This window comes from Mesoplodon mirus (assembly GCF_964341445.2).
Source record: "Mesoplodon mirus genome assembly, chromosome: 18".
NCBI classification, from domain to species: domain Eukaryota; kingdom Metazoa; phylum Chordata; class Mammalia; order Artiodactyla; family Ziphiidae; genus Mesoplodon; species Mesoplodon mirus.
The window spans coordinates 53,284,546-53,312,509 of record NC_138994.1 but is presented as its reverse complement, the minus strand read 5'-3'; the positions used below and the strand labels follow the sequence as shown (position 1 = coordinate 53,312,509).

Here is a 27,964-nt window from a genome sequence, read left to right as displayed (position 1 = left end):
TAAAAAAAAAAAAAGCCCTTTAGTAGACATGAGTCAAGATCTCATTTTAAACCTGTTATTAAAATAGGTGCCAATTTTCCTCTCTTCTAGTTCCACTGATGAGCTAGCCCAGAACTCTAACTTTGAGCCATGTTTCTAAACATGGTAAAGCTAAGAGCAGCAAAGTAATAAGGATAGGTCACTTTTGGTAATGACACACAAATTAAACTTTCAAAACATGTGCATAGCTTTATTCATCTACTTAGATCTAACCTTTTCATGGAGCTTCGGCAAAATTCGAGTGTGCAAAATGCATTTCTAAAACGTAATGCAAGCAAAGATTTTCACATTTACACTGGCAGGAAATACAGAGAAACTAACAAGTCACAGTAGGGAGAGTTCAGATCTTTTTTTTTTTTTTTTTAATGACAGAATTGCACAGTTCATTATTTTGAGACAATTGTTGCAGACATAAATATTTAAAATTTTCTAAGCAAGGTGCTTTAACAATAAAAAATTTTTAAGTTGGAAAGAGCCAATAACTTGGATCATAGCTCACATAGAATTCCAAATGAAAGTGGACTCCATCATCTCCCTAGATTTTGCAAACAATGCTTTTTATAACACTAAAGGAAACAGCAAGCTGAAACGTCTTTCAAAGCACACAAGAAATGGTGTCATCACATTACTTGAAGAAGGTGCTGAGCGGGGAGGGAAAGGAAGTGAAGAATCCTTTTACTATTTCCCACTACAGAACAGCCACTAACAGACTAAGAACTAAAAAAAGAAAAAAAAAAAGAAAAAGAAACAACCAAAAAAGTAAATCAAATCACTTCCCAGTTTATAAAATAGTTCCAGTTTGTGACGAGATCTGTAACTTTAAACAGAGAGCACCAGTTGGGCGATAGAATGAGCATTTCATACTGCATAAAAATTAGTGAGGTGGTAAGAACCATCAACTATCTCAGGCATTGTAACATGGCCTTTCCAATTTTTTTTTTTAATATACATGCAAGGCACATTGATATAAAAATAGATCTCTGGCCAACAAATATATTAAATAAGCAAATTAAAATTTTGGCTTTGCAATATTGGCAACATCAAAATATAATCAGATAGCTTTGGACCACATCTCTCTCTCATATTCTTCCACCCCATTTGGTGTTTTTCCTCCATCATATTGGGTTCAATCTCCTTCAAGTTTGAGTATGTGCTTGAGAAATGACTTTTCCTCTTGTCAAGTAGCATAAGTTTATCTTTCCTAAGTAAAAGTACGCTAGAGAAGCAGAATAGTTGGTTTTGATTGATTTGATTAAACTAAATCGGATTGGCTTGGGGCAACATTATTTCTCCTCTGTATACAAACAAAAATAAGCTCCCAGTATATATAGTAGACAATTGTTTTCTTTCCAAAAGACCAGCAACAAACCAATGATACTACTTCCTTTAAGCCATTCTTCCCAACTCCTCTTTTTGAGGCAGAGGGAATAACAGAAGCAAAATTAAGATTTAAAAGATTTTCAGTAGTAGAAGACATTTTAAGGCCAAAACGTGTAATACTAACAGAATTTGTATTTTCCTAAGTTAATGTCCTTCATAGGCCAATACCATAAATAATTTGTACTGATTCCCTCCCAAAGAGAATTTTTAAATTCATTCACTTTTGTTAGTGGCTGTACTACAGGAAAGGTATCAAAGCAACCTATAAAGGTATGGTATATAGTAATGTAAAAAGTGCATCACATTCTTGATTTTTCAGTTTCTCATAGCAGCAGCAGGATTAATCCAAGACAGAAAATAGTTGTATTCTCATCCTAAAAATGCAACAATACCTAATGAAATGTATTCAGTATCATGAAAGGATCCTCCTCCATGGAGGATAAAGGAAACAGACAAACAGGGGTAAACTAAAGGCATTCATTCATATTTACATATTAAACCACTTTTGTTAACACCAAATCTTTACACCTAGCAAAAGAAATATTTAAGAATAAAGCAGACATTACTAAAGCAGTATCCATTTTTGGAGCCTTTGTTTAGCACCTGAGGAGAAAAGGATTTATGGAAAGCTCTGCAATTTACCTCAAGTTGGTTTTGTTGGTCTACAGAGTAAAATTTTGATATGCAATCAAAGTGAAACTGAACTGGAAAATAAATGTCTGTAGCTATTCTAATAAGGCTGCAGAAAAGGGATACTGCAGTACTATAAAATGGCTTTAGAACTCTGGACATAAACAAAATCTTATGGATAAATAGGGAAGTCTGAATCAGCAAACCCACTTGTGAGGATGGCTGTTCCATAGGTTTCTAGCACTTAACTGCTATTTGACACTCCCAGTAATGCAAAAGCAATATACCATTCATGCTTCACTGGGTGTTTTTATTGTGTAGACAACTTAAAACTCTATTTATTCGTAAGACCCTTCTTGAGTAGCAAAATGGTGTGAAATTTAATTTAAAACTCGGTAAATTTTGAGTGAAGTGAAATTTTGCTTTTGAGTGAAGCCAATGATTCATCATTCTTTAAACCAACCCAGGGTGGTCCTGGTTCTCACACATCTGAACAGATTGCTGTATATTTAAAAAGAAACATTTTAAGATACTTAAAGCAGAAGCCCATCTTTCTCAAAATAAAAGAATCCTGGTGCGCTGTCAATTAATTACATTAATGAAAATAACATCAATATTAAGAACTAATGATAACCTAATGCATCTCTGGAAACATAAAGCAGCTATTATTCTTTTAGTCTTATCCTCTGCCCCTCCCCTTTAAACAAATATCAACATTTTTGGGGGAAAAAAGCTGAGCAAATTCTACCCTTTCTTTTAAAAATTCAACAGTAAAATTATGGGTAGGATTATTAGAAGACACTGCCTGATCAGAATCTACAACCGGTGCAGCATTAACAGACCTGATCATATAGTATGTATTTGTCCCACTATAGTGTCTGTTTTACAGTTAGCACAGGTATACAAGAGGGATCATGTGTTATTTGAGGATATGGCTCAGTGGCATAACTATTCTCATAATCCTTGGAAAGTGTGGACTTTTAATCTATTTCTAGAACTTGAGGAAGAAAGCCTTGAAAGAATGACTTCCTCCTTATTTAGAGGAATTTAAAATCAAAGTCCTCTTCTAAATTTCCTTGACTGTGGCCATTTGGTACATGACATACAACTTCACTAAAAAAGTTTACAGCAAAAAATAAACCATTAGGTGCCTCCAAAAGGGTTAGCAACAAGCCTAAAAACCAAGCACAGAACTACCACTGCTATGTAATGTTTTGTGAAAGAAACACATTTTGTACTGTGGACAACACTCATTGAGGTTTGTCATCCTAGAAACTGTTATTTGAAAAAACAATGCAGCACTTTTTTTCCTTTATAAAGTTTTTGCAGATTCTGTGATTAGGGTAAGCAGATGATGAAGGAAAACAGCAAAATTCTAAACCTCTCCAGCCGTTTAAGGAAAAACAAACTGCCATTAACAAATTCCTAGTTATTGTCTATCCCCTCCTAGAAAGAGGAGGAGGAAGGGCTAGCTACAGATGCTGTAAATACATTGTATGTGAAAGCTCATTATTACTGAAGTCAGAGGAAAGGCTATGGAATTAACTTCAGTTCAGCAAAGTGGGGTGAATGAAGAGAAAGATAAATACACCCTGTCTTTTGTGGGGAAGGGGAATTATTCAAGACATCTACAAGAGAGTGGTATGTGACACAGACACCTACAATCAAGACAGATTTAAAAAGAAATCTCCACCCTTAGTTAGTATCTTCATAGCTATTAAAAAAATAGGTCATGATTTCATTCGTAGTGCCATTTTTCAAATACTACCCTTTTAAGGATTAAAACCACCTGACTTTATTCTGTGTAATGAAAACAAATGGCACAAAATAAATACAAGTTCATTCTCTGAATACTAATATAATGTCTTACACACATTCATCTACTAATTTTTAATATCTCCTTCTCTCTCACACACACAAGCACTCAACAGACACACACACAGACACACACCTTTTCAGTCTTTACAATGGAGGGATGTTAAAAATCCCCTCTAGACTGTATTTGGTTTATGCTACAGTACTAATACTCTGAGTTGAAGAAAAATTCTTTATACCGAACAATAACACATCAATGTTATTTAAATGTGCTAAATTAATCACAGCTGAAGCTTACACAAAATAATCAGAAAACATCAACTCTTAAGATTTTTTTTTTTTAATAAGTGCTCTGTAAGGAATTGTGTGAGGACCTAAGAAAGATTGCGACAAGTAGAGTTAAGTGTTACCAAACAGCACAAAGGAGACATGTCTCAAAGTCCTGCTTGTACCTAGGCAATTAAGTCCATTAACCCAATGCCCCCAAAATACTGACAGTTAATGATGGGGCACTAGGGTTCCAGAAGGTTAAGAGACATCCCTAACTCTATACCTCTAACCATATAATCAAGGAAATTTCAGTGGGGAAATCAAAGTGAAATGTTGCATTGTTTCATTTAGAAGTGAGACTCAAAAACCTTTGGACAAACACAGAGATGGGGTACATTCTCTTTTTGGCTTCTCTAAACATGGAGGCCTGAGGGATATGGAAGGGAAGTAGGAAAGCAATGACAACTTTCAAAAGATATTTTCAAGTAAGTGTTGCTTCTAAATTAAAAATTCAGATGCGGGCTGTTTTTTTTTTTTTTTTTCCTTTTAAAATATATATATTCATTCAACCTCTGTATATCACAAACCCAGAAAGTTTCTTGTGAGTTGTGACACAGAAGAGCTTTCAAATTCCAGGTAAGCAAAATGGATGTTTAAAAAAAGGAGGGCGACAAGGGGAGAGGGAGAGAATCTGGCCCTAAGGCGACAAGTGGTTACACAAGGCAATTGAACACACAGCAGAACTTTAAAACCTGTAAAACAAACTGGAGCCTTTTTTTTCCTTTAATCAACCTTGTATCTTTTTTTTTTAACCTTTTGAAAATTTTTATTTAAAAAAAAAACACAAAAACACAGACTTCTTTCACTTCAGTATGTGGTATGATGCATTTTCCAGTTTGTTCAATGCTTTAAAGCTCAAGGATGCCTCTGCTTTCAATTGTACATGGGCCTGAAGCATCCTAGCTTTTGGCAAGCAGGCAGGAGACTCAACAAAAATCAAAATAGAACAAGGCAGACTAAATGCAGGGCACATCTGTAAACATATTATACATTTGAAAATTACAATATCTGTAAAAGTGATACAGTTTACAGGGGAAATGAAACTATCTGGAACTGGCCTACCACAAGTTTCTGAACCTGGACTGATACAATAAGTTATTATATATATATATTATGTATAAAAGTTTTGTTTACATCAAGTGGAATTGGCAATCCATGCTTATACTTTTAAAATCTAAGCAGGGCAGAAATCCAGACTATAAAGATATTTTCTCTACTCTATGCTGAGTCCAACAGCTTCTTTCACAAACTACTTGTTAAAAGCCTCAAATAATCAACAAAACAAGAAAACTCATCCATACTACGGTCGCTCAAAACTGGACATTTCTTAAGCAAAAGGGTTGAGCCAAAGTAGTTACTTTCTCCCCAAATACCCCTGGGGATCCAGTCTACTTTTATTAGAAGACTACATCTCTCTATATAAATGCCCTGCTATTTTAACCTGTATTTGACATACATGGATATACTAATTTCTGTGTGTGTGTGACGCAATGCTATGTCAGGCCAGAGAACTTGTTTTTACGCCACTAACACCACCCAATCTTAAGTTGGACCCTTAGTTTCTGCACACACAAAAAAATTTATTTTAGCATGCTATATACAAGCTGCAGTGCAACAGGATGGTAATGTGATGATAAGACAGGGCTAATGCTCTTCTCTGCCCAAAAGAAAATTTCCAGAATTTCACATTATTTTCTTTAAAAAACCCATTTGCTCTAGTATTAAAATATATTTATTAAGATATAATTAGAAGCTAATAAGCTCAGAAGTATAGTCTGAATGGAAACACACCTTCTATAGGCAGGGTTTATTACCTCCTCACTGGCTAAAAACATGAAGTTTCATATTTCCATGGACTTTTTTCTTCCCCCTTTAGATTATTTCTGAGAAATTAAAAGAGAATTTACAGAAAGGTACAGAAGTTTCTCTTCAGATGTTTGATGAAAAACAAGAAAAACAGCACATTTAGTGTTAGTGACAGAGAGCAAGTCCGGAGCACCTACAGTTGAAAAGCAGAATATATTTTTGCTCCCACTTACACAATTACATTAAAATATGGGCACAGGAGTATTTTTCCATATTAAATATCTAAAGCCAATTGTTTGTTCTGTAACTTTTCTTTAAATGACACTCATGGATTCTTTACTTATTAGAGTCCAATATGTAACCAAAGCCAAGTGAACTATGTACCAACTATTCCAGAACTGTAGAACTTCAATGCCCTCCCCATCCCCACCCCACAAAAAAATAAAAGGAAAGAAAGAAAATATTTCCCCAACACCCCACAGAGGCTGCTTAACTCCTGGCAAGACATGCAAATCATATTCGCTAAAAAAATACACCCCTGCAAACTTCAAGGCATTTTATCCAGCATTCTCGCAGGGCTCATAGTATAACCAAAAGATCAAGGGAGGAGTGGGGGAAAATGTTGAATCATTCTGGGTTCCCCGTGATTAGTGTATCACTTTAGTCACAGAACAAGATACAGAGATCTTTTAAGTGGATTTGCTTTTCCAGTGGGTCATTTGTTGCCCAAGTTGATGACAGCAGGAACTTTAGAACCACGCTTGTTAATAAGTCCATATTCATTAATCACTTGCATTCACACTTAAAAACGAAAACTAACAAAAGAAAAAAGAAAAAAAACTATTCAGTACCAGAGATTAAATAACCATGTGTAGTCTCTTGAAATAAATTTGATTCCTTAAGAAGTCTAATTACTTTCAGGTGCCTTTTTTTTAAATAACTATATATATATATGTATATATATATATATTTGTATATATTATCCTGTGATTCTACTTATGGTTCCTCTGCTGCGTTGAAGATCTAGGAGCATAAAAGCCTTGTATCCCCCATGAACGGTGGCTCTAATGCTGCAGAAAGGTTACAAATAGGCAGTCTGGTCCTTCATTGATCTGGACTATCCATGGCTTCATTGTAAGTGATTATCCTTTTGGGATCTGGAGGGAAGTTTAAAAAATAAACACATAAATAAAAACAAGGTCTGAAATCCCCAAATGCCCATGTTCAAAAAACAAATCCCAAATAACCATCATCATGTAAACTCCCTTTATGAAAACACAATTTAAAGACCATTTCCTCTTTGTATCAACACATGTGTGATCCACTTCGTCTCAACCAAATAAATCAACCTCAATGGATTCCCAGCATAAAGGTCCTCGAGCCAGTGAGGGGCCTCAACGCCTACAGGTTAAGAGGGTTGAGTTCAGTTAACCAGGACAATGTGCTTCTCCTGATTATAAAAGTAGCACATTTGAAAAAAGCAGACAAAGGTTATTAAGTCATCAATAATCTAACACTAAAGTAAACACTTAGATTTATTTTCTTTTGTTCTTCTCAGCAAAATGAAGTTAAAATTTATTTAAGCAATGTGGATTGTCTATTAAGGAACTGTTCAAGAAACACCTAGCACCAAAAATTTCAGGTTAAATTAAAGCAAAACTACCGGTTCAGTCCTAATTATGACTTATTTCTTCCCTCTAATTTCCCATAGCACCACCAGACTTTATTCTCAGCAACAGCAAAAACCTGTGGATATCCTAGGTTGAAGTATAAAACAGTCAGAATGTGTCTGGGCAGACTCCAGTGTTATTTTAAATTCCCATTATTTATCTGTATGCCCCCCTCTTCTGGAGAGCAATGTTTTTATTACATACTACGTCTATCTACCCTAAGAACTTTTTGAAGTACACATGCTTTAATAAAAATAAAACTTGTCAACCTAATAGAAAAGTATAAAGGCCTGAAAATAATATAGAAGAATTCAAGCTCACCTGAGGCTAAGAATCAATCTAATTTAGTCCAGAAACAATATCCTTTCTAGAACTCCAAGGGACATCCATTAGCAGCTTGCCAGGAAGGCAATGCTCAATTCTTAATAGTTAATAACCATTTTAGAGTAAAAAACAGGTAGGTCTACTTCTGCAGGGTATATTTTCTAGTCTATGTTTTAAATGTGTGTTTGAATAAGGAGGTACACAGAAAGCAATTCAAAATAGTTTAAGAGCTTGCCAGCTATTTTCAGGTCATGGCTGTGTTAGACGAAAAAGACCTGGCCTAAGAATAAGAGAGGATGGAAGAAGAAGCAATGCTGGAAAATCGGGGAATCTTACTTTCTAGTCCGGACACTTTCCAGTTTATATAGTAACCCCTCTGTGCCTCAGTTTCCTAATTTGTAGTAAGAAAACAGAATTTCTAATGCCTTCAAGTTCTGAAATTCTAGGACTTTCACATTCATCTGAAATTCACTTATTTTAACTAGCAAGCTGGATGGCAAGTGGGATCCAGCCCTGTAAGTGGGCTTACAGGGCTCTGAAAGCCAAAATCTATTATTAGTGACTGACTCTCCAAACCAATACTCACTTTATTTCAGGTATCCCACAACTAACATATTTTATTGTATTTGGAAAGAACGCACTCAATAATTAAGATAAGCAATTTTCAGTTTTTTGAAAATTCCAAATTATCCAGATGTGGATTATCCAGTCCCTCTGCCCTCCTGCTACTCATATCTTGTTTACGGGAGTGAAGGAAGCTAATCTGCTATTCTGTAGATTTCTAACCTTCTTTTCAGAGAATATACAGCCCAAATAAGGTTTTTACAACAGCTAATATTTTTATGAACTATGAATTTCAGTTCTTAGGCTACCCTTTGTCTATCACACAAATACAGATAAAGACTGGCCATAAGGACATTTTAGGTAACCTAACCATTCTTACCTTGCTTCTGCAAATTCCAAACAGATTCCATTTCTGCAAAGAAGAAAAAAAAGGATTATTTTTATACACCAAGTTTTAAGCTTTACACCAAGAGCAAAGTTTAAAGCTATGCTTTTCACTTTAAACCTAAAAAACCTAGATGGATTATTGCTGGGCTGGGTTCTATGAAACCCAGACAAAATATTCAAATTTTCCTTTAATTCTTGAGAGTGTCATTGAGATGTCCTTAAATGTTGATTACAGAAAATCAATTATTACCTGAAATCAAATTGCCAAGAGAACAACTCTGTCTGCACAAACAGTAAAGATATGCACATGCATGCTATAGATAAAATGATTTTTTTGTAATAGCTCATTGTTATTAAAAAAACACCAAGTATTTTTTGGCAACCCATCATCCTTCAACAAGGTGCCAATGTCTTTTGAATGAAGCATTCATCAAATTTAATTAAGCTTGACACTTAAAATGCCTTATTAAAATTTTACTTAACTCTTGTGTTATAGGTAAGTAGTTCTCTCCTACAAACCCAACCTACTCTTCTTAACCCATAAGGTCAAAATGTCAATCCATACCTATTTATTAATAACACACAACCCTTATCTGTTCCAATTCCATTCAAATGTGATCATTTACAATGTGCCTATTTTAGTATCTTAGAATAAGGGAAGTAGGTACATAACCAAACTGTAGTGACATACAGAGAGAGGGCAAGAAAAACTCCACCTGGAAGCATAAGAAAAAGCTTCACAGAAGGGATATTTGAAGTCTTGAGGAATAAGACAGTAGACAACTATTACACCACAAGAACCTAAGAACTGTTCCTTGAAAGGAGATTAATGTAAACAAAAACTACTTAGTAATAGGAATGACCTATAACTAACACTGAGAATAAGTGCTTTTCCACGGCCCTATAACTACCATTTTGAAAAGACAAAAAGGTGATTTTTATCCTGTATAACTGGACTGTCTGTAATTGTATTCTATAATTTATCAGCAACCAATTATAGTTAAGGAAAAATAAAACTGGAGCTCATTAAGATCAGATATATCTGAACATAGGTTATAGTTAAGGTACAACATAATAGCTCCCCAGGGCTAAAAGGAAGTAAGTGTCTAGATCTAAAATTATTACTTTTTGTTTTATGTGAATGGATGGGGTCAGGGAATGGTAGAATCACATTCTCCCTGCCCCCACCCCATCAAACTCACTTCTAAAAAACCTGCTAAGATTTTTTGAAAATTTGTCAGAATTGGATGTTTGGAGTAATGGGTTAATTATTCAAGATGACCAAAGAATTATCCAGATAAAATCCCATTCAAGGTATCACAGCAATTCCCTGATTAAACAAAGACTGGGAATAATGCACTGCTTGCCACTTGGTCCAAGAGCTTAGATGGATGCTATGGCCTTTAAATTGCTGAGCAGATGCCCATCTAAAGATTGGCAGGAAAATTCCCATCTCCTAGGAGGTCTAAGGAGAGAGAATTGCAACCAGTCTAATCTGGGGAAAAAAAGAAGATATATCAGGAAAGGAATTCTAGTCATGGCACTCATGTATCTATCACTTCAATATAATTTCTAATCCCATTAGTTTCAGGCAATTAGGAGTAGCTGCAATAGTCATTAGAGCTGTTATCTACAAACTTCTGGATCTCAGAATGGCTTACTTTAAGAAGTCCAAAGAGAAGCCTTTCCTTGGTTGACCTCACTACAGAAAAAATTAATCCGACCACCTTTCCCCCTTTTAAAGTACAGAAATCTCACATTTTGCAACAGATAAATTCCTGAGTTCTGTATACACAGATTACTTGATGCTCATTATTTAAAGTTTGCTTAATGCAAAGATAAATCTATATTTAGTTGTATGTCGAGAAAAGAAAAGAACAGAACTTTTCATTGTTATAGCTCGCCTATGCTGTAACATTTTCCTTTCTTTTCCCAGCCGAAAACCTCAACCTGCCGCTGCCCCACCCTTTTTTTGGGGGGTGGGGGGAGAAGGGCACTACATTCAAGAGTCACAGTAGCAGCATACTATTGTACTTTTAAAGCAGAGTAAACATACACATTTAGAATAAAGACAAAAATAACTATTTGCAAACATCCCATTTCTTTAGTGGATTGAAGACATTTCCTTAGCTTCAACTAGGACATTCAGCTTTACATTCTACTCTAATGATTTTAAATTATTTCTGGCGAGAAAATTTTATTACCCTCAAATATGGGCTCTGGAGTAGTGAATTTGACTATGACTTCTGAGGAGGGAAAAGGGATGCTGACCTAGCTAAAAAATTAGTCATGGGCCAGCCTAGCTTCCAGCCAGGAAATCAGCATTATCTGCAGTGTTGTACTGAGAAATGAATGCAATTCCCCTTCCTGCTATTTAATATCAATTACTTCTATAACTAGTAGCAACTTGATATCCTTGATTAGAATTTAATGTTTCCATGAAACTCCAAGTTAAGATGAAAAAGAAGGGAAAATAAATCAAATATTGTTTGCAGGATTATATGCCATGCTTCAACCACTCTAAAAAGACTAACACGAAGCTAGTGACAGAGAATACATGGGAAAGAAGTGAATGACATTTTGCCCTCTTTTAGGTTACAAAAGTTTGGATTCAGACGTTAAATATGAAATGAGTTTCTGTTTAACTTTATAACAAGAGAAGCTGAACAAGTATAAAGAAGCCTACAGAAGGCACCTTCAACTATACAGAATCATAACAGCATAACATTAATCTTTTTCCTTTTAACACTGCCCTCTTCTACACGCATGCACTCACACACACACACACACACACACACACGTCTAACTTCCCAGTTCTTTTAAAACAGGAATCACACTATCCAATTATGCAAACAGTTATTGAGAAACAGCCACAGGGCCAAACTTGGTAGGCAATTTTGTCACGATTCTATCATTTAAACCACCACCACTCAAACTTGAAATTTTACTGTATCAAAATTTTAAAATTCAAATATTTAGTAATGCCAGTCAAATGAAGAAAATGTAACATTCAATTTTCTAAAGCAGACTGCCTTCTATGTAGTTCCCTATCTCAAGGCTTCCTGTAGTCAATGTCCAATTACCTACAAGTTCTTAATTCCAAGTGGATTAAAAAGCACTATTTAGGGATAGGGATATAGATGCAAAAACAGAAAGAAATGCTCTGCCTCTGTGAGCTTAGTAGAGTAGGTAGGTAGCTTTCCTAGGTAGAAGAAGCATTAGCACAATCAAAGCCTGATGCTATTAAACAAGGTGTGCTAATTTAAAGCAGTCAGCCAGCTGGGTTCTACATACCACTTGTTTTTGCAAATAAAGTTTTACTGGAACAGAGCCACGCCCACTGCTTTTGTGTGCAAGGCTGAACCAAATAACAACAGAGACTCTGGCTCACAAAGCCTAAAATATTTACTATCTGGTCCTTTATAAAACAAGTTTCCTGACCCAGGCTTTAGCAGTCACAGGTAATTTAGTAAGTCACTAAGAGGAAAAGATTTAGACAAAGAACACCACTATTCAGGGAACAAAGCTGAAAGTCACCAAGAAGGAAAGATTTAGACAAAGAAAAATGCCTTTTTGCTATTTTGGGGAAAGAGCACAAAGCATTCATAAAGAAAAGTTTGTTATCTAATTACATCGGTGAAGGGAAGCTACTGAAGAAATATGAGGTTATTAACCAAATATTAGGAATGATTCCTCAAGGCAGCTGAAGAGAACGGATGAAATGACAATACAGAAAAAGAGCCCAGTAAATGTTACTGCAGAAGTAAAGAATTTAGGACAGTTGTATTAGAGATAGAAAAGAATGGAGATGTTCGAGAGGATCCATATAAACCTAACGATAAGGGTTGTATTGTATGTTAATTCACTGAGAGGGAAGGCAAGAAAGAGCGAGCAGGTTTTGGGAAAAAAATGAATTCAGTTTTACAAACACAGAATTGGAGTGATGTTGAACTGAATATACGTGGTCTGAACTCAGCATAAAAGCAGCTGAAGAAGTCTTGAGCTTAATTCACAGCAAGAGAATTAGATGAGATTACCCAGGAGTTCAAAAGCATGAAAAGGGGACTGAAGGAGCACCAACATTTAAGAAAAAGAGAATGATACCAGGAAGGTTATATCAAACACATAGGAAGTAGGAAGAGTGGGTCGAGTTAAGGAAATGGAAACTAGAGAACGCAGGGAGGGAGTGTTCAACTACTGCAACTCTTACCCAAAGTTAAGACATCTGTAACTTCCTAGTTACCTATCCCTATCCCCTTTTCTCTAGCCCAGTTCAAGCAGTGGTATCCTATGCACATTTCTGAAGTTGTCTTTTAACTGCTCTCTTATGAAGTTAACTGAGCCTCACTTTCTATTTTCTACACCATGGTTATAATTCTCTTCCTTTAAAAGTATAAATCTGAAAGTGACCACACTGCTCAAAACATTTCAATGGATTCCCACTTGCCTACATGGAGATTGGTTCTGTGTATGTCTCATATAAAATTTATTTGTAGGGCTTCTTTGGTGACGCAGTGGTTAAGAATCTGCCTGCCAATGCAGGGGACACAGGTTCAAGCCCTGGTCCGGGAAGATCCCACAGGCCACGGAACAACTAAGCCCATGTGCCACAACTACTGAGCCCACGAGCCACAACTACTGAGCCCACGAGCCACAACTACTGAAGCCTGTGCCTAGAGCTGGTGCTCCGCAACAAGAGAAGCCACCGCAATGAGAAGCCCGTGCACCGCGACAAAGAGAAGCCCCAGCTCTCTGCAACTAGAGAAAGCCTGCACGCAGCAACAAAGACCCAATGCAGCCAAAAATAAGAAATGAAATAAAAAATAAATTTATTTCTAGCATTTGACACGGTGGCTGATACATTAATAAATAAATTCAATGACTAAGTTAAAGATTTAACTTGCACCATTCACCTTCCTTGAAACAAACTGAATAACTGGCAATCTTCAAACACTATTTCACTTCCACCTAAAATATTGACTCTCCTTCTACAAATAAATAAGCCAACATTCACTTCTTTTTTGAATCCTGACTACCCTCATCCCCTGACCCCACCCACTCACCTTAGCGGTTTCTCTATATTCTAAATGCATTTTTCTATAGAGTAATCACACTAGTAATAAATTTCTTTCCATGTTTCCCCATCAGACTGAGTTCCTTAATAACATGAACCCTCTCTTTTCATCTGCTTATCACCACACACAGTGCTTGACATAATAAATAAATAACTATTGATTTGAACGGAATACTACTATACTCATAAATCAGTCAAAGTAATAATATAGAAAAGTAGTTTTAGGTAGACCCATTTGAAACTGCTATTATTCAACCTGTTTTGACCTACAAAAAACAGCAATTTCATATGGTTCAACCAAATAGATTAATCTTCTAATTCTAAAATCCTTCAAAGAAAAAGACTGAAGAAGGTTAAAGCTAACTAAAAGCTTAACTGTTTGCCTTTAAAATTGAAAGATACTACTGTCCCAGTTTAATAGAACATTAAAAAAATCATTTAAAAACATTTAAACATTTTAAGAAGCATGTAATGGCTCCCCACAAAAAGAAAATAAATCATATATAAGGCAAAACAAGCTGATTCCCACAAATGAGAACCCCCAGATCAATTTATCAGTAATCATGCCTTCCAACCCCTTATTAAGACATTTTAGATCAAATTCTGTAAAATTCTGCAAGGGTGGCGGCATAAATTTAAATTTGCTTTTTCTCTAGCTTAGATTTACCTGTCTTTTGATGATTTCTGGCTATCCCAATGCTGTGTTTTGCTATCCTGACTTCCTCCTTCTCAACCAGTCACTGTACCTACCTGCCTATTCTTTTGCTTGTCAGAAATTTCTCCCCACCCTTCTCTTTTTCTTCTCATTTTGACTATACCCATAAAGAAATACTGTACATTTTCAAGTAAAGTTGATTAAGGTAGTTGTTAAGTCACCACCTTTTCAGTAGATGCTTAACGAACTCTTCAGTGTATCAATCTCAATCCTACATTCCCCATTTGGAGCGACACCAACAGACAACAGAATTGTCTGGACAACCTCTAAATACACACAATAGAAACTTGGAGCACTTATTCTATTTCAGATTACTTTTGAAGGTTAAATATCAAATTCAAGTTGCTTAGAATGAAACTGCTACTACTATGATAGTAACAGACAATTTCTGTTTTTATAGCATGGGTGATTACTTCCCTCTCCCTCAGGACTTCAGCTAATGAAATCTAGGGGTTAAATTTTAGCTTCTATTAAATTCCTTACAAGTTACCTTCCAGATTAGTAGCAAAGTAATTACTGTACTCATAAAGCAGAATTAATGAGAAATCAAGTATCCAGTACGTACGAATGTTAAAATGGAAAGTCACTGGGAAAAAAGGATCTTACACAATTATTAAGAATTACTTGTCACATACATTCCTATATGTCCCATATTACAGAGAGGGGAAAAAAGGACTCTTCCCAAATATAGGATATTCAGCTAGGACTGAAACCAAACTCAAATCTGCAGGTACCTGTTAATAAGATTATTAGAAAGATAGCTTTGATGGCACAATTATGGAGCAAATGCAATACAGTGAAAAGGCTTATTAAGCACTGTGTTAACGGGAGAAAATTTAATATTCACATCTTTTTGTGAACAAATATATAAACTGTATGTATAGTTCCCATCAGTTTTATGGATCAATTTAATTAACCGTAACTTGCCTCCTCAATATCCTGTTTCCCTTGGGAGATTGGGATTGACATATATACACTAATATGTATAAAACAATAAGAACCTGCTGTATAAAAAATACATAAAATTTAAAAAAAATCCTGTTTCCCATTATCCTGCAGATGTAGAAATATTTATCAGCTCCCTCTTGCCCTTACCCAATCTAAAAACTTTAAAAAAATAAACATTTGTTCATTTTTGGATAAATAATACATTCACATGACTACAAATACAAAGGGGGAAATCTTTGTTATTTCTCTGCCGGGACTATTCCAAGAGTCTGACTGATCTTTTACTTCTAGTCACCAGAAAAATGGCTTCTAATCTACCCTACAAATTGGTGCCACATTTATCTACCTGAACACAGAGCTACAAGTCAATTGTTTAATACCAGCCCAGTTATTACAGCAGCTGAGTACAATCTGGTAACACAGAACAAAGGCTGATATACTTATTTTATAAAATTAGAAAACCCAGGCTTAAAAATGATAAATGATTTGCCCAAGTACATAGGAATTAGGAATAGCATTAAAACCCCTGTCTTTTGTCAGTTTAAGTTACTTCCATTCTACCAGCCTATCTCCCAGATATTCAGTGGCTCCCCCTGCCTCCAGATGGAAATTAAAAACCTCCATGATCTGGCAGCTATTTACCTTCCTTCTCTTTTATATCCCCTCACCACATCCAAAGTGGATATCTTCCTAATTTACTTGTTTTCCAACTTTTCTGTTCTTTATCTTTCTGTTCTCTGTATTTCCATTAAGTCAAAAATTTTACCCCCATCCATCAAAAATCCAGTTTAAATGCCACAGCCTCCAGGAAAACATACCCTGCATTTACTCCATTAAGAAACTCTCTCTCCCCCAACTAAAATCTCTTATTTTTATTCTTCTTATGACATTTAAAATCCTTGCCTTAAAACTTGTGTATTGTGTTTTCTCCTCTACTGAAGTTCTTTAAAGGAAAAGACTCACCCTGTGAAAGCAAGTTTTCCACAACTAGGCCTATGGTAGGTACAACATTAAGAGCAAAACAAATTATTGCATAACTCCTTAGTAGTACAGAAAACTGTGACAGAAAAGAAAATAAAAAAGAATTAAGCTGGGGAAAGTTCTCTATAGATCTAGAGTCCCAATCCTAGTCGGCAATTAGAACCACCCAGTGAGTTAAAATTTTTTTTCAATCCAGGACCCAACTCGAGTGGATCAAACCACTTATGCCAATAACCTGCCACCTGTGGAGGTAATACAGAAACAAATTTTTTAAATTTCATGCAATAGCCTAGAGCTGCCTTAGGAATATTTTATACTAGACAGCTTTCATTTTGACTCACCCCAACCATCAAAAATTAAATCTTACACTATTTATCTCCCCTGAGTCTCTATGTGATGGGTAAATTTTATCAAATCAATTATTTAACGAATACTCCAAAATGTCAGCATTTTGAATGCTTAATATCCTTTAGTGCAGTATTAGCCAGGCAAGATAAATTAACTGGTTTAAATTAACACATAACCACACAACTCACACCAATCAATGTTACTTCTTGGCTTCAAATGACTTTAGACCATTTCAAAACTAAAGATATCACCTCAGAAAGTTAGGATCTAGTATTCTAAGCCTTTGACAACAAATCAAAGAGTTCTACTAACTAAGCATTCTGAGTAATTACTTTGAAGGTGGCAATGGTTATATGTCTTGAGTATGTGCATTAAAAGCCATCACTCTAACATACTCAAAGTATCAACGACTAAAATGCTGATACCTGGAATTTGCTTTTAAAAACTCCTAAGAGTGTGAAGGTGGGTAGATGAAATAAGAATGACAATGTTTTCTAAATGTTCAAGCTGGATGATGGGCACATTGGGGTTCACTGTAGTATTTGGCTCCATTTTTAAATATACATAAGTATATTTATATACTTATATATACTTAAATTTTTCATAATCAATTAAAAAATTATCACTTTGAAGTTTTAATTCAAGTGTCACTTGAGATAAATAGGAAAAGAGGCCTACCTCTTAACTTAAATACTGGTACTGCTATGTCATGGTACAATATTCCCCCCAAAACCACAAAGATTAACAGTCTTATTTCTTAAGAAGTTAGTAGCATATTTATATCAAAAGCTGTAAGAAAAATCCCAAGAACAAGAATTCCTATCAATTCCTTTTTTATGCCTCACTGTATCTTTTTTTTTTTTTTTTTTTGTGGTATGCGGGCCTCTCACTGCTGTGGCCTCTCCCGTTGCGGAGCACAGGCTCCAGACGCGCAGGCTCAGCGGACATGACTCACGGGCCCAGCCGCTCCGCGGCATGTGGGATCTTCCCGGACCGGGGCACGAACCTGTGTCCCCTGCATCAGCAGGCGGACTCTCAACCACTGCGCCACCAGGGAAGCCCTGCCTCACTGTATCTTCATTTCACATCCCTCAACTAAACATTCAGATTTTTAAAATCTGTAGTAACTAATGTTTAAGACCACGGTAATTAATATTTAATCTCAAAAATGTGCCATTCCTGTTGACCTGACATAATGCACCCTCCTACCTACTATTTCCAAATAAAGTTGCTGAAGGGCTTATTTTTGAAGTTAGGAAGTATGCACAGAACTTCCAATCCTAAGTCTAACTTCATTCAACTTACTCAGTAATAGGTTACTTTTGAACATTTAAAGATCATACTAAAGGATCAAGAAAATAATACAAGTGCTCTTTTAAAGGATAGTCCAATAAGCCCCACTGATTATTGCCTCTTTTAGAATTTTAGAACACTTGAAAAAAGATCTTCATATCTTCAAAAGGTTGTGACCAAAACAAATTCAAATAAAAGAAAAATTAGTGATCTAATGGATTTGGCAGGAATTCAAAGCACCTGCCACTTCGGGACCTAACTGAACTGAATATTACCTGTTTGTTCTAGGGAGGGAAAAAAAAAAATCAATACCAATTTCATCTCAATAATGTCCAATTACAAAACTCAAACTGATGCACTTTACTAAAGCAAATCTTTCAGTTACATCAGCAAAAGTAAGTACAACTGCATCCATGTAGGGGTATTTAGCTTATCTAAATACCATGGATTTCATAGTTAGCCCATCTATAGGACAAGTGCATACACAGAACACCTAAGAATAAATAGGAGTTAATACTCCCATTTAAAAAGGCCTGCATTTCTCCATAATAAACATCATACATAATACCAACAACCAAGCTCCCAATGGAACAACTTGTCCCAGAATTTTTCCAGGTTGTGGGAGAACATAACACAACCAGATATCTTCTCAGGCTCACACAACCACCACCAGTATAAAATACTTCGGTAAAGATTTTCCAAGTACAGTGGTCTCTGGAGGGCAGATGGCACAGAAAATATCAAAAACACCCAACTCCCCTGGCAGAATTTAACATATAATTAACCAATGTCTTAAGAAAATAAGTATTTCTTTTACCCTAACTTTCCTAAAAACATCCAGCTCTTGGTTAACGCGTATTTACTTCCGAAGAGCAGTGCTGGAGAAAAGTGAAAACAGGTAATTTTATCTGCCAGGATTTCTACTCCTTAACTCCTAGAAGGCAATTCTAGTATTTACTCCTATTTTTTAAAGGAAGAAAAATTTAAAAGGACATCTGTTTATTTTACTAATGTCTTACAATCTGCAGCTAAAGAAAAGTATGGAGACTAGGTAATTGGCTTAGAAGTCACGTAAATAGCTTTGTTATTCATCTATGAGGCAGTGATTCTTCCAGGGAGAATATGGTAATTACCTTATCCCTATTAAATGATATGCTATCTCTCCCCTGCAGTTGCAAATCATTGCCTAAATGAGCTACTGTTAAAAATGGGACTGTGCAGTATATATTAGGTGTGTGCATGCATGCATGGGGTATGGATTTCTGTTAGGGGAGGTGGGGGAGGTAGAAAAGGAAAACTGAAAACCACTGTTCTCCAAAGCACAGAGGTACTTGTAACATCATTTGTAAACATCATTCATGAAACAAAAAACATTGTTTTAAGTGGGAGTTTTGGATTAGCATATGCAAACTGGTATATATAGAATGGATAAACAATAAGGTCCTACTGTATAGAATAGGGAACTATACTCAATATCCTGTGATAAGCCACAATGGAAAAGAATATGAAAAAGAATGTATATATGTATAACTGAGTCACTTTGCTGTACAGCAGTAATTAACACAACACTGTAATTCAACTATACTTCAATAAAAAATAAATTTAAAAAAACGGCTACAAAAATACTGCAAAAACAAACACACCAAATAAACATTATTTTAAGGATTTAAATTAGTTATGCCACATAGCAAATTTTTCCTTAAGACACAAATAAGCCATATCCTAAGAAGGTTATTAACATGGAGCTTGAAAGATATCTGGTTCTTTTTTAACATGGGCTTTGGGGCTGTGACAGGTGCAGACTCCCAAGAGCCTGGTCCCTACTATTGTAGTTTGATTATCTTCTAGTTACCTTTTAGCACCTGTTATTCCTTCTTACAAGAGAAAAAATTAGTTGACACTCCACCTTTTTGGACTCCTCCAAAACACTGCTCCTACTCATTTTAAGCAAATGAGAACAAACAAGTGAGCTCACTAATAAAGAAGCATATGATATAAAAAGCAGAGGCAACACCTGTTCAAAGAAAAAATTTAATATTCCTTGAACAAAAGGCAGGAGGTCAATTATCCTTGTCTATATAAAAAGAAACGCTTTTAAGTTGGAAAAGTGAACATTCCTTCTAAACTTTAACCATACTGTTTTCAAAGACCCTGAATTAGAGTCTGATATCAGCTGCTTATCAACATTGTTATTCTCAACTAAGCTCTGGAATTCTTAAAGAATCTCATAGTAGCTTCCAAATTTCACTCTTAATACAACAGCCAATAAATGTATATGAAAATGACCAGTAAGAACCTTCATATAGGAAACAAATAAGTTACCTTTAGTGTGATATACAATAGCAGCCCTCAGGTCAAAAGAACCCCAGCTATCATTCCTTTCTAGGCCTCTCTGGTATCTCTGTTCTTTGGTGGAGCCTAACAAAGTGTTCGTAGGAGACGCCAGAGGATTTTGATTTTCTATCTCATAGTCCTTTGAGAGAAACACTAAAGCACCTTGACTACTGGTGTCTGCTTTTTGCAGGTCACCTATATGACTGGGTTCCAAGGATAAGGCTCCACTCTCACTAGTAGTCCCAGATTTTAGAATGCTACCCAGAACTTGAGGACTAGTCCGTTTTTCCAGCTCATAAGCCTTGGGAAACACAGGATGCTCAGTTCCTGAGGGGATTATTTCAGCACCCTGTGAAACCAAAGTGGCAGGATATTCCCCTTGAAATGTCACCTCCATCACTTTATGATCTGATGATTTCCCAATAACAGTCTCAGGGCCAGCACTGGGCTCATTGATAAATGATAAACCCCACTGATTCTGGAAGATATCCCCCAGGTTTTGCTGATCTGTCTGAGAGGGTAGATCCACTTGTGCTGTGCTCAACAGCACCGTTTGCATATTTGAAGGGTAGATAAAAAGGCTGGACTTAATTTGTTCAACAGCTGCTGAAGTCAGACTCATGTCTTGGAGAACTGAATCAGTCCCAGAAGAGATGGGTGTTAGCGTATTAGCAGCAGCAGTTAGCAGTGGCTGACCCCCAGGAGAATACACACTGGCATCAGTCCCTGCTAAAACTGGCCCATTAGAGAAGCTGGCCGAAGTAACAGATTTCAGCGCTGACATGGGGACCTGGGATAATCGACTTGAAGATTGGGTCTGAGCTTCCCCAGTAGATGACGAAGAGGATGAAGATGAAGATGGTGACACGGAAGAGTTCTGTACAGCTTTGTTGAGGTTTTCCTTAACTTTGCTTGCATAACTTATTTTAGGGACTATTTTAGCACTGCTATTGTCCACTGGAAAAACTGGGGGTGGTTTAAACAGGGTCCACGAGTCCTCTTTGGAGGCAACAGCAGAAGTATGCTTTCCTTTGGGCCGATCATCAAACTTTTTGCTGCTCACACCAGGCTTAATATCAGAGCTTTTCCTCAGCATATCACCCACAGCAGGTTTTCCTCGGCTTGTTCCTCCAGGCCCAGTTTCATACTTCCAAATGGGCTTTGAACCATCTACTCGATTTCCCTTTTGTTCACTGTAGTCAGGCTTGAAAGTTTCAAGTCCCTGTTTTAAGGTTGGGACATTGGTCTCTTGTTGCATTATTTTGTCCTGCACTAAATTAAGGTTTTCACAACCCTTGGCACTATTGCGCCTAGCTTTCCTTTTTTTAGGAGTGGTATATCCGCTTTCAGATCCACTACCATCATTATCTGCTCCTTTGCCCATATAACCATTAGCAATATAGCCAGAATTATTTGTTACAACACCATTTGGAATTGCTACGGTATCAGTCTTGTCTACAGATTGGTTCTCTCCAGATTTATTTTCATAAGACTTCCCATTCTTTTTGTCCATACTGTTTTTCTGAATGAAATTCCTGGTTTTAATTCCTGCTTTCCCAAAGGTGCTGGACTTTACAGTCTGCTTCAGATTAGTGTCTACAACTTGTTGGTTGCCATTGAGGACCCTGGAAATAGGGTTGGTGCCTTCATCAGAACCCAGGCTCTTTAAAGATATTTCTCTTTCTCCAGCATTACCATTTAGTTCACCATAGCCTAGGAAAAAAAGGTTAAAAAAATTACAATATGTACATAACACTTAACAACTATTCATTTACAACATACTAGACACTATACTATGACTTCAGCTTTATGTTATTATTTCATAACTCTGAGAAAACACTTGTTAGTCCCATTTCACAGATTAGGAAGTTTACTAAGCAAGAGACAGAACTGACTGGTATCAAACCAGAGTCTAAGGTCACAAAGAAGATGACCTCTTAAGCATAATATCTCTCACCTAACAGGATCAACCTTCCCATCATTCTCACAAGGCTGTTAGAAAATTTCCTTTATAGGGACTTCCCTGGTGGTCCAGGGGTTAAGACTCCATGCTCCCAATGCAAGGGACCCAGGTTCAATCCCTGGTGGGGGAACTAAGATCCCACATACCATAACTAAACCCTGCGCGCTGCAACGAAGACCCAGCGCAGCCTAAAAAAACAAACAATTTAAATATAAACAAATAAGTAAATAAATTTTTTTTACAATTAAGAACAGAGCTACCTTCTGGGCAAAATCAAGTTATACTGATACAGTAAATCTAAGTATTACAACAAAATTAAAGATTCCACTTCTATGAAACCATAAATGGCTGGTGGTCACCATAAGCAGTTCCTATTGCATTCTGTGAAACAAAAATCTAACACTTGTGAACTTTTTCAAAAGTGGTCTTGGACTTCCCTGGCGGCGCAGTGGTTGAGAGTCCGCCTAACGATGCAGGGGACACAGCTTCGTGCCCCAGTCCGGGAAGATCCCACATGCCGCAGAGCGGCTAGGCCCGTGAGCCATGGCCGCTGAGCCTGCGCTCCGCAACAGGAGAGGCCACAACAGTGAGAGGCCCACATACCGCAAAAAAAAAAAAAAAAAAAAAAAGTGGTCTTAAATTCATTGACACTTCCCAGACATTAAATCATACTGCTATTGTATGAAACCCAAACACCTATGTGCTAACTCTTATAAGATATATTTTCTTCATTTTATATTTGGGTAAACAGACTCTCAGAGAAATTAAGTGACTTGCCCAAGTCACACAGTGGAAGAACTGGAAAGCTGAATTCCAGTCTGTCTGGAACATGGTTTCCTATCACTATATGTCATACTGCCTAACCAAATGATTCAGTAAGAAGATACTAACAAAACTACAATGAAAGGTACCTAATTTTAAAAAGTGTTATGGTATTCAAGTTTAATTTAAAAACTTCAGTCACCAGAATCAGTTTATTACCATAGGTGATTCAGCCGGGTCAACAACTTTTCTCACTTCCTTACTAGTAAAATAGCGTTACTACTTATCTACCTTACTGTGAAATGTTCCCTAAAGCATCTTGAGGTCAAGTCATTAGAAACAGATACATGATAAAAGAGAAGGATGGATACACACACACACTCACACTCATTTAAGGCAGCTTTTCAGGGGGTGGGGGGGGGGAAAATCCAATGGTATTTAGTGTTCCAACAGGAATAAATAATAAATAATTTGTCATTCTCATTCATTCTCTTGGGCCTTTAGCCTGTCAAGGCTAAAAGGCACATGAGCTTGTATATTCTTGTTTTGAAATTTGTTTTAATTTCCAATATGGTAAATATCAATAGACATAATCCACATCAAAAGCTCTTTGTATACTTTAAGAGTGTAAGGGGCACTAAGATTTTTTCTAAGGCTTGAGAACCATTGTTTTAAAAGAACTTGATGTGAAACAGAACACACTGAGAAGATTCACAACACGGTTTACTATAATTTTAAGTCACTTACTCCACATCAGAGAAATGAGCAAATTATATTATATTAACTTTCAGGAAATAACTTAAGAAAACATACTTAAGGCATAATCATTCTTGAGATATAGTGGCACAGAACTTGTTTCATGAGAGAATATATTTTGTAAAAGTTCTTAACTTCTGTAAAGGTACATTTTATTTTTTGGCTGGCTAAAAAAGCTATGATAGCCAATCAAATCAAACTTTTGGTAGAAAAATTCTATGAAACAGCAGAGATCACTGCTTTGGATGTTTTCTAAAAGGTTCTTATTTTTCTCCAGAAAAGCAGAAATTTTGATAGAGACTCTCAACATTTTTAACAGATACAAGTTTACCGGTGCACAACTCTAGACCAATGAGAACTATATATACCATTTAACATACTAACAGGCTAAAACAAAGGCTTGTACCCTTGGGCCAATTAGTCATAACTTTTCAGATCTCAAACATAAGCAGTCTTAAACACAAAAATAAATAAATAAATAATCCAAAGTCCAAACTAGTTGGACCAAAGCCAAGACTTTAAAATAACTAGAATTTTTCCTATTTAGTGGCTCTGATATCAGAAATCACCAATTTAAAAACTACCCAGAAGCCACTATACTTCCGCCCCCCAAGTTTTAACGACAAAAAATATTTCTCATTTAACCATATAAAAATTTTCCCATGGCAACTTTGTTGGTTGCAAAAAGTCTGCCGGAGAGACATTTTCTTTTAAAAATTTAGGTATTGAAAGAAAATGTAAACACTATAGAATTACTGAGAGAAATCAAAAGTCTCCAAGTGCTTTTATTATTTAGGGTTGCCATGCTAAAGCATCTAACCCTACTTCAAAAGGACTCGGCAGAACTGGAGTCCTGATAAATCTAGCTTTTGGATTAGTATCTGAAATTACCGAATGAATTTGCATTTGTCCCTCTCTTGCTCCCTCTTCTGGATAAAGAAAAATTGTTACTCTTTACAGGTTTATAGGTAATGGGTCATAAAAGCCCACCTCCACACGTTACAGACACATTTCAAAAATCCTCACAAGTTTTCTTAATAAATTAGCACTATGCATGCTGAAGCAACAGTGGTGTGACCAGGCCACACAAGAAAAGCTGCTCACCCCAAATTGTTTACATTCTCTCAGAACTGCTAAACCCAGTTTCCCCTATTTATTCCCTTTCAGGATAAGACAAACTATTATAATTTGAAGGATGCCACCTTGAATGGTTCAGGGGCTGCCCCCATAAGTAGAGAGGAGTCCTGCAGGAGTATATTAATACCTGACAGACAAAACTGAATTTTCCAATCTGAACTGTAATACTGCCTTATAGTCCAAGTAACCATACTAAGATTTTTTTCACCTGAAGTTGAAAAAAACCTAACGTTAAAAAGATCTAGTATTATATAGTTTCTAACAGTTTTTAAACTGTTCCAAATCCTTAGGATTAAATACTCAACAAATTTAATGTTCATTTCTACTGCATACCATCAGTCCCTACCACCCCCCAAAATGGAAAATCTGACATTCCAGTTTCAGTCTTCAAGTACTATTAAATCTGCAATAGAAAAGCAGTTTTTCTCCAGCTCTCAGTAACTGCTTATATCAAATCGGACACGCAGGATTTAACATTCATTCTCCTACCGTTTCAATCTATAAAGAACCATTAATTTTTTTAATCTGCGTGGTTATAAACTTTTAAGTTCATTTCTTTTCAAATGTTTTCTAAAATGACTTTTGCCCTCAATTTAACATTTGTTAAAAGGAAGAGTTTGGGGATCCATATCGGTTTTAAAATCGGAAAACACCTTTCCTTTCAAACATGGAAAAAAAGTCTCCTCCCAGGCAAGATGGTAGTGCACCAACCTCATGGATGAGCCACCTCGGTTCACCCTTAAGGGCAAGAAAAAGGGGTCAAAAAAACGTCGCCCTCTATACCATTCAATCAAACATTTTTCTAATCTCTCTCCTCAAAACCCCTGCCCAAGCTCGGAAAATAAACGTTGGGGTGGTTGGAGAGAGATAGAACAAGCTTTTTTTTTTTGTAAAAATGAGCTGCTAGAAGGAAAGGGCCCAAGTGAAAGCCTGAGAGGCGGAGTCGTGAGCGAACCTGGCAGGAGACGAGGTTCCTGTGGCAGAGAAACTCGTGACCGGGGAGCCTGGTTCCCGCTGGGTACCCCACCCGGTCTTCAGGCACCGCCTCTACCCAAAATGTATCCCTCCCGCCCCCCCGTCCAAGCCCTCCTGCCCCAGGAGCGCTCGCGGCCGCCGCCCGCGGCCTCCTTCTCCCTCGGCCCCGCTTCGAGGCCGGCTCCCCGCCCCGACCGCCCGCGCCTCCCGCCGCACCCGGGAGCGGGAAACGCGGCCGCCAGCACGCGGGGCCCGACGCAGGCCGCTCCCCTCGTGGCCGCTTCCCTCCCCCACCCCAACCGCCCCCGCCCCTCACCCCAGGGACCCGCCCGGGGACGCGCGGCCGCCACCGGGTTACACAACCCGGCCGGCGACGGGGGGAGGGGCGGCCGCGGGCCAGGGGCGGCGGCGCCCCCGCAGGGCGGGAAGCGAGGTGACGCCGGGGGGGATCCCCAGCCACCCGGCTCGGCCGAGCCGTGCGCCCCTCGACACTCTTCCCCCTCCGCTCTTCAGTGGGCCGGAGTCGGTGACAGGAATCGGCTTCCAACATGGCGGACAGGAAGCGGCCCCGCGAGGAGGAGAGAACATTCCAGCCGCGCCGGCTCTGGGGGGAGCGGGCCCGGGGCGCCGGCCTCGGGAGGAGCCGCGGGGACAGACTGCAAGGTGCGGTGCCCGAAAGGGGCGTCTAGGGGTGGAAATGACCCGAGAGACGAGGGGTCCCATCCGTCCCCCCAGACGGGGAACCCCAAGGCCACAGGTGGGCTTGGGGTGGCGGGTGAGGGAGGACACTTCCTCAACTCTGCCCCCCTACCCTCTCATCGCCGTATGCAAAAGGGTCTCGCGACGCCACCCGAGTCGGAATTCGTTAGGCCTTCCTGAGTTACACCCGAAGGACTTTCCTGGGGGGGTGAGGTTCACCCCCAACTCAGGGCCCCCAAATTAGGGTCCCTCCGGCGCCGCAAGAAGGTAAACGAGAAAGGAATATAAGGCTAGACTTCCAAGGCCGACCCTCCGGGTCTCCCTCCAGTCCGAGCCGGGAAGGTCACACTGGCCTGGTTGGGCCTCTCCCATGCTGAGAAGAGGGCGCTGCAAACCCCGGGGCCCAGCCCGAGCTTTCGGAGAATGAAAGGGGGCTTCCCCAGACCCGCAGGACAGGGACACACACGCACACACACCCTGACCCCGTCCGCGCTTCCCCGATCCAGCCCCACCCCCATCTCCCCTACCCCCCACCTCCATCCCCCTTCCCCCATTCGTCCTCCCTCCCGGACCTGTTTTCTTCTTCGGCGTTTCCTGGTGCTGCTGGAGGGCGTGTTTCTGCTCATGTTTCAGCGGCTTTGGCTGGGCCTTGGGGCTGCCCTCGGCTCCATGCTGCAGGTATTGGTGAGGCTGCTGGTGATGGTGGTGGTGATGGTGGTTGTGGCTGTGGTTGTAGAAATAATAATGGTGGTGGTGGTGCGACTGCTGCTGCTGTTGCTGCTGGGGGTGATGGTGCGGATGGTGGTGGCTGTGATGGTGCTGAGGCTGTGGCTGGCTGGGCTTCTCCTCCATTGAAAGCGGCTGGGACTCTCTAGCTGAGGCTGCGGGCTGCTGCACCGTCAGGATCTGAGACTGCTTCTCAGGGCTCACTCAGTATATCTGAGCGCGTCTCGCAAGCGCACTGGTTAACCGAGCGATTCTGCGAGATTGGCAGCCGCACCCCAGCAATCAGGAGCCACGCTGTGCCTCTGGCC

General features: G+C 38.3%; 1 protein-coding gene across 1 annotated transcript; it reads right to left on the bottom strand.

Annotated features, from left to right (window-relative positions):
• Positions 1–4: 4 nt before the first annotated feature.
• Positions 5–27,872, bottom strand: NUFIP2 (nuclear FMR1 interacting protein 2). Its single transcript, XM_082603521.1, has 4 exons — positions 27,503–27,872; positions 20,627–22,351; positions 8,938–8,970; positions 5–7,157 (listed from the first exon to the last, which is right to left on the bottom strand). Exons 1-4 carry the CDS (start codon positions 27,780–27,782, stop codon positions 7,105–7,107), a joined length of 2,091 nt encoding a protein of 696 aa, XP_082459647.1. The 5' UTR covers positions 27,783–27,872; the 3' UTR covers positions 5–7,104.
• Between the last annotated feature and the right edge of the window lie 92 nt (positions 27,873–27,964).

Coding starts and splice junctions, on each gene's coding strand:
- NUFIP2 (XM_082603521.1), bottom strand. CDS start 27,782: ATGGAGGAGAAGCCCAGCCAGCCACAGCCTCAGCACCATCACAGCCAC. Junction 8,971..20,626: donor TATTGTATATCACACTAAAG/GTAACTTATTTG, acceptor TCTTCTTTGCAG/AAATGGAATCTGTTTGGAAT. Junction 7,158..8,937: donor TTGGAATTTGCAGAAGCAAG/GTAAGAATGGTT, acceptor ACTTCCCTCCAG/ATCCCAAAAGGATAATCACT.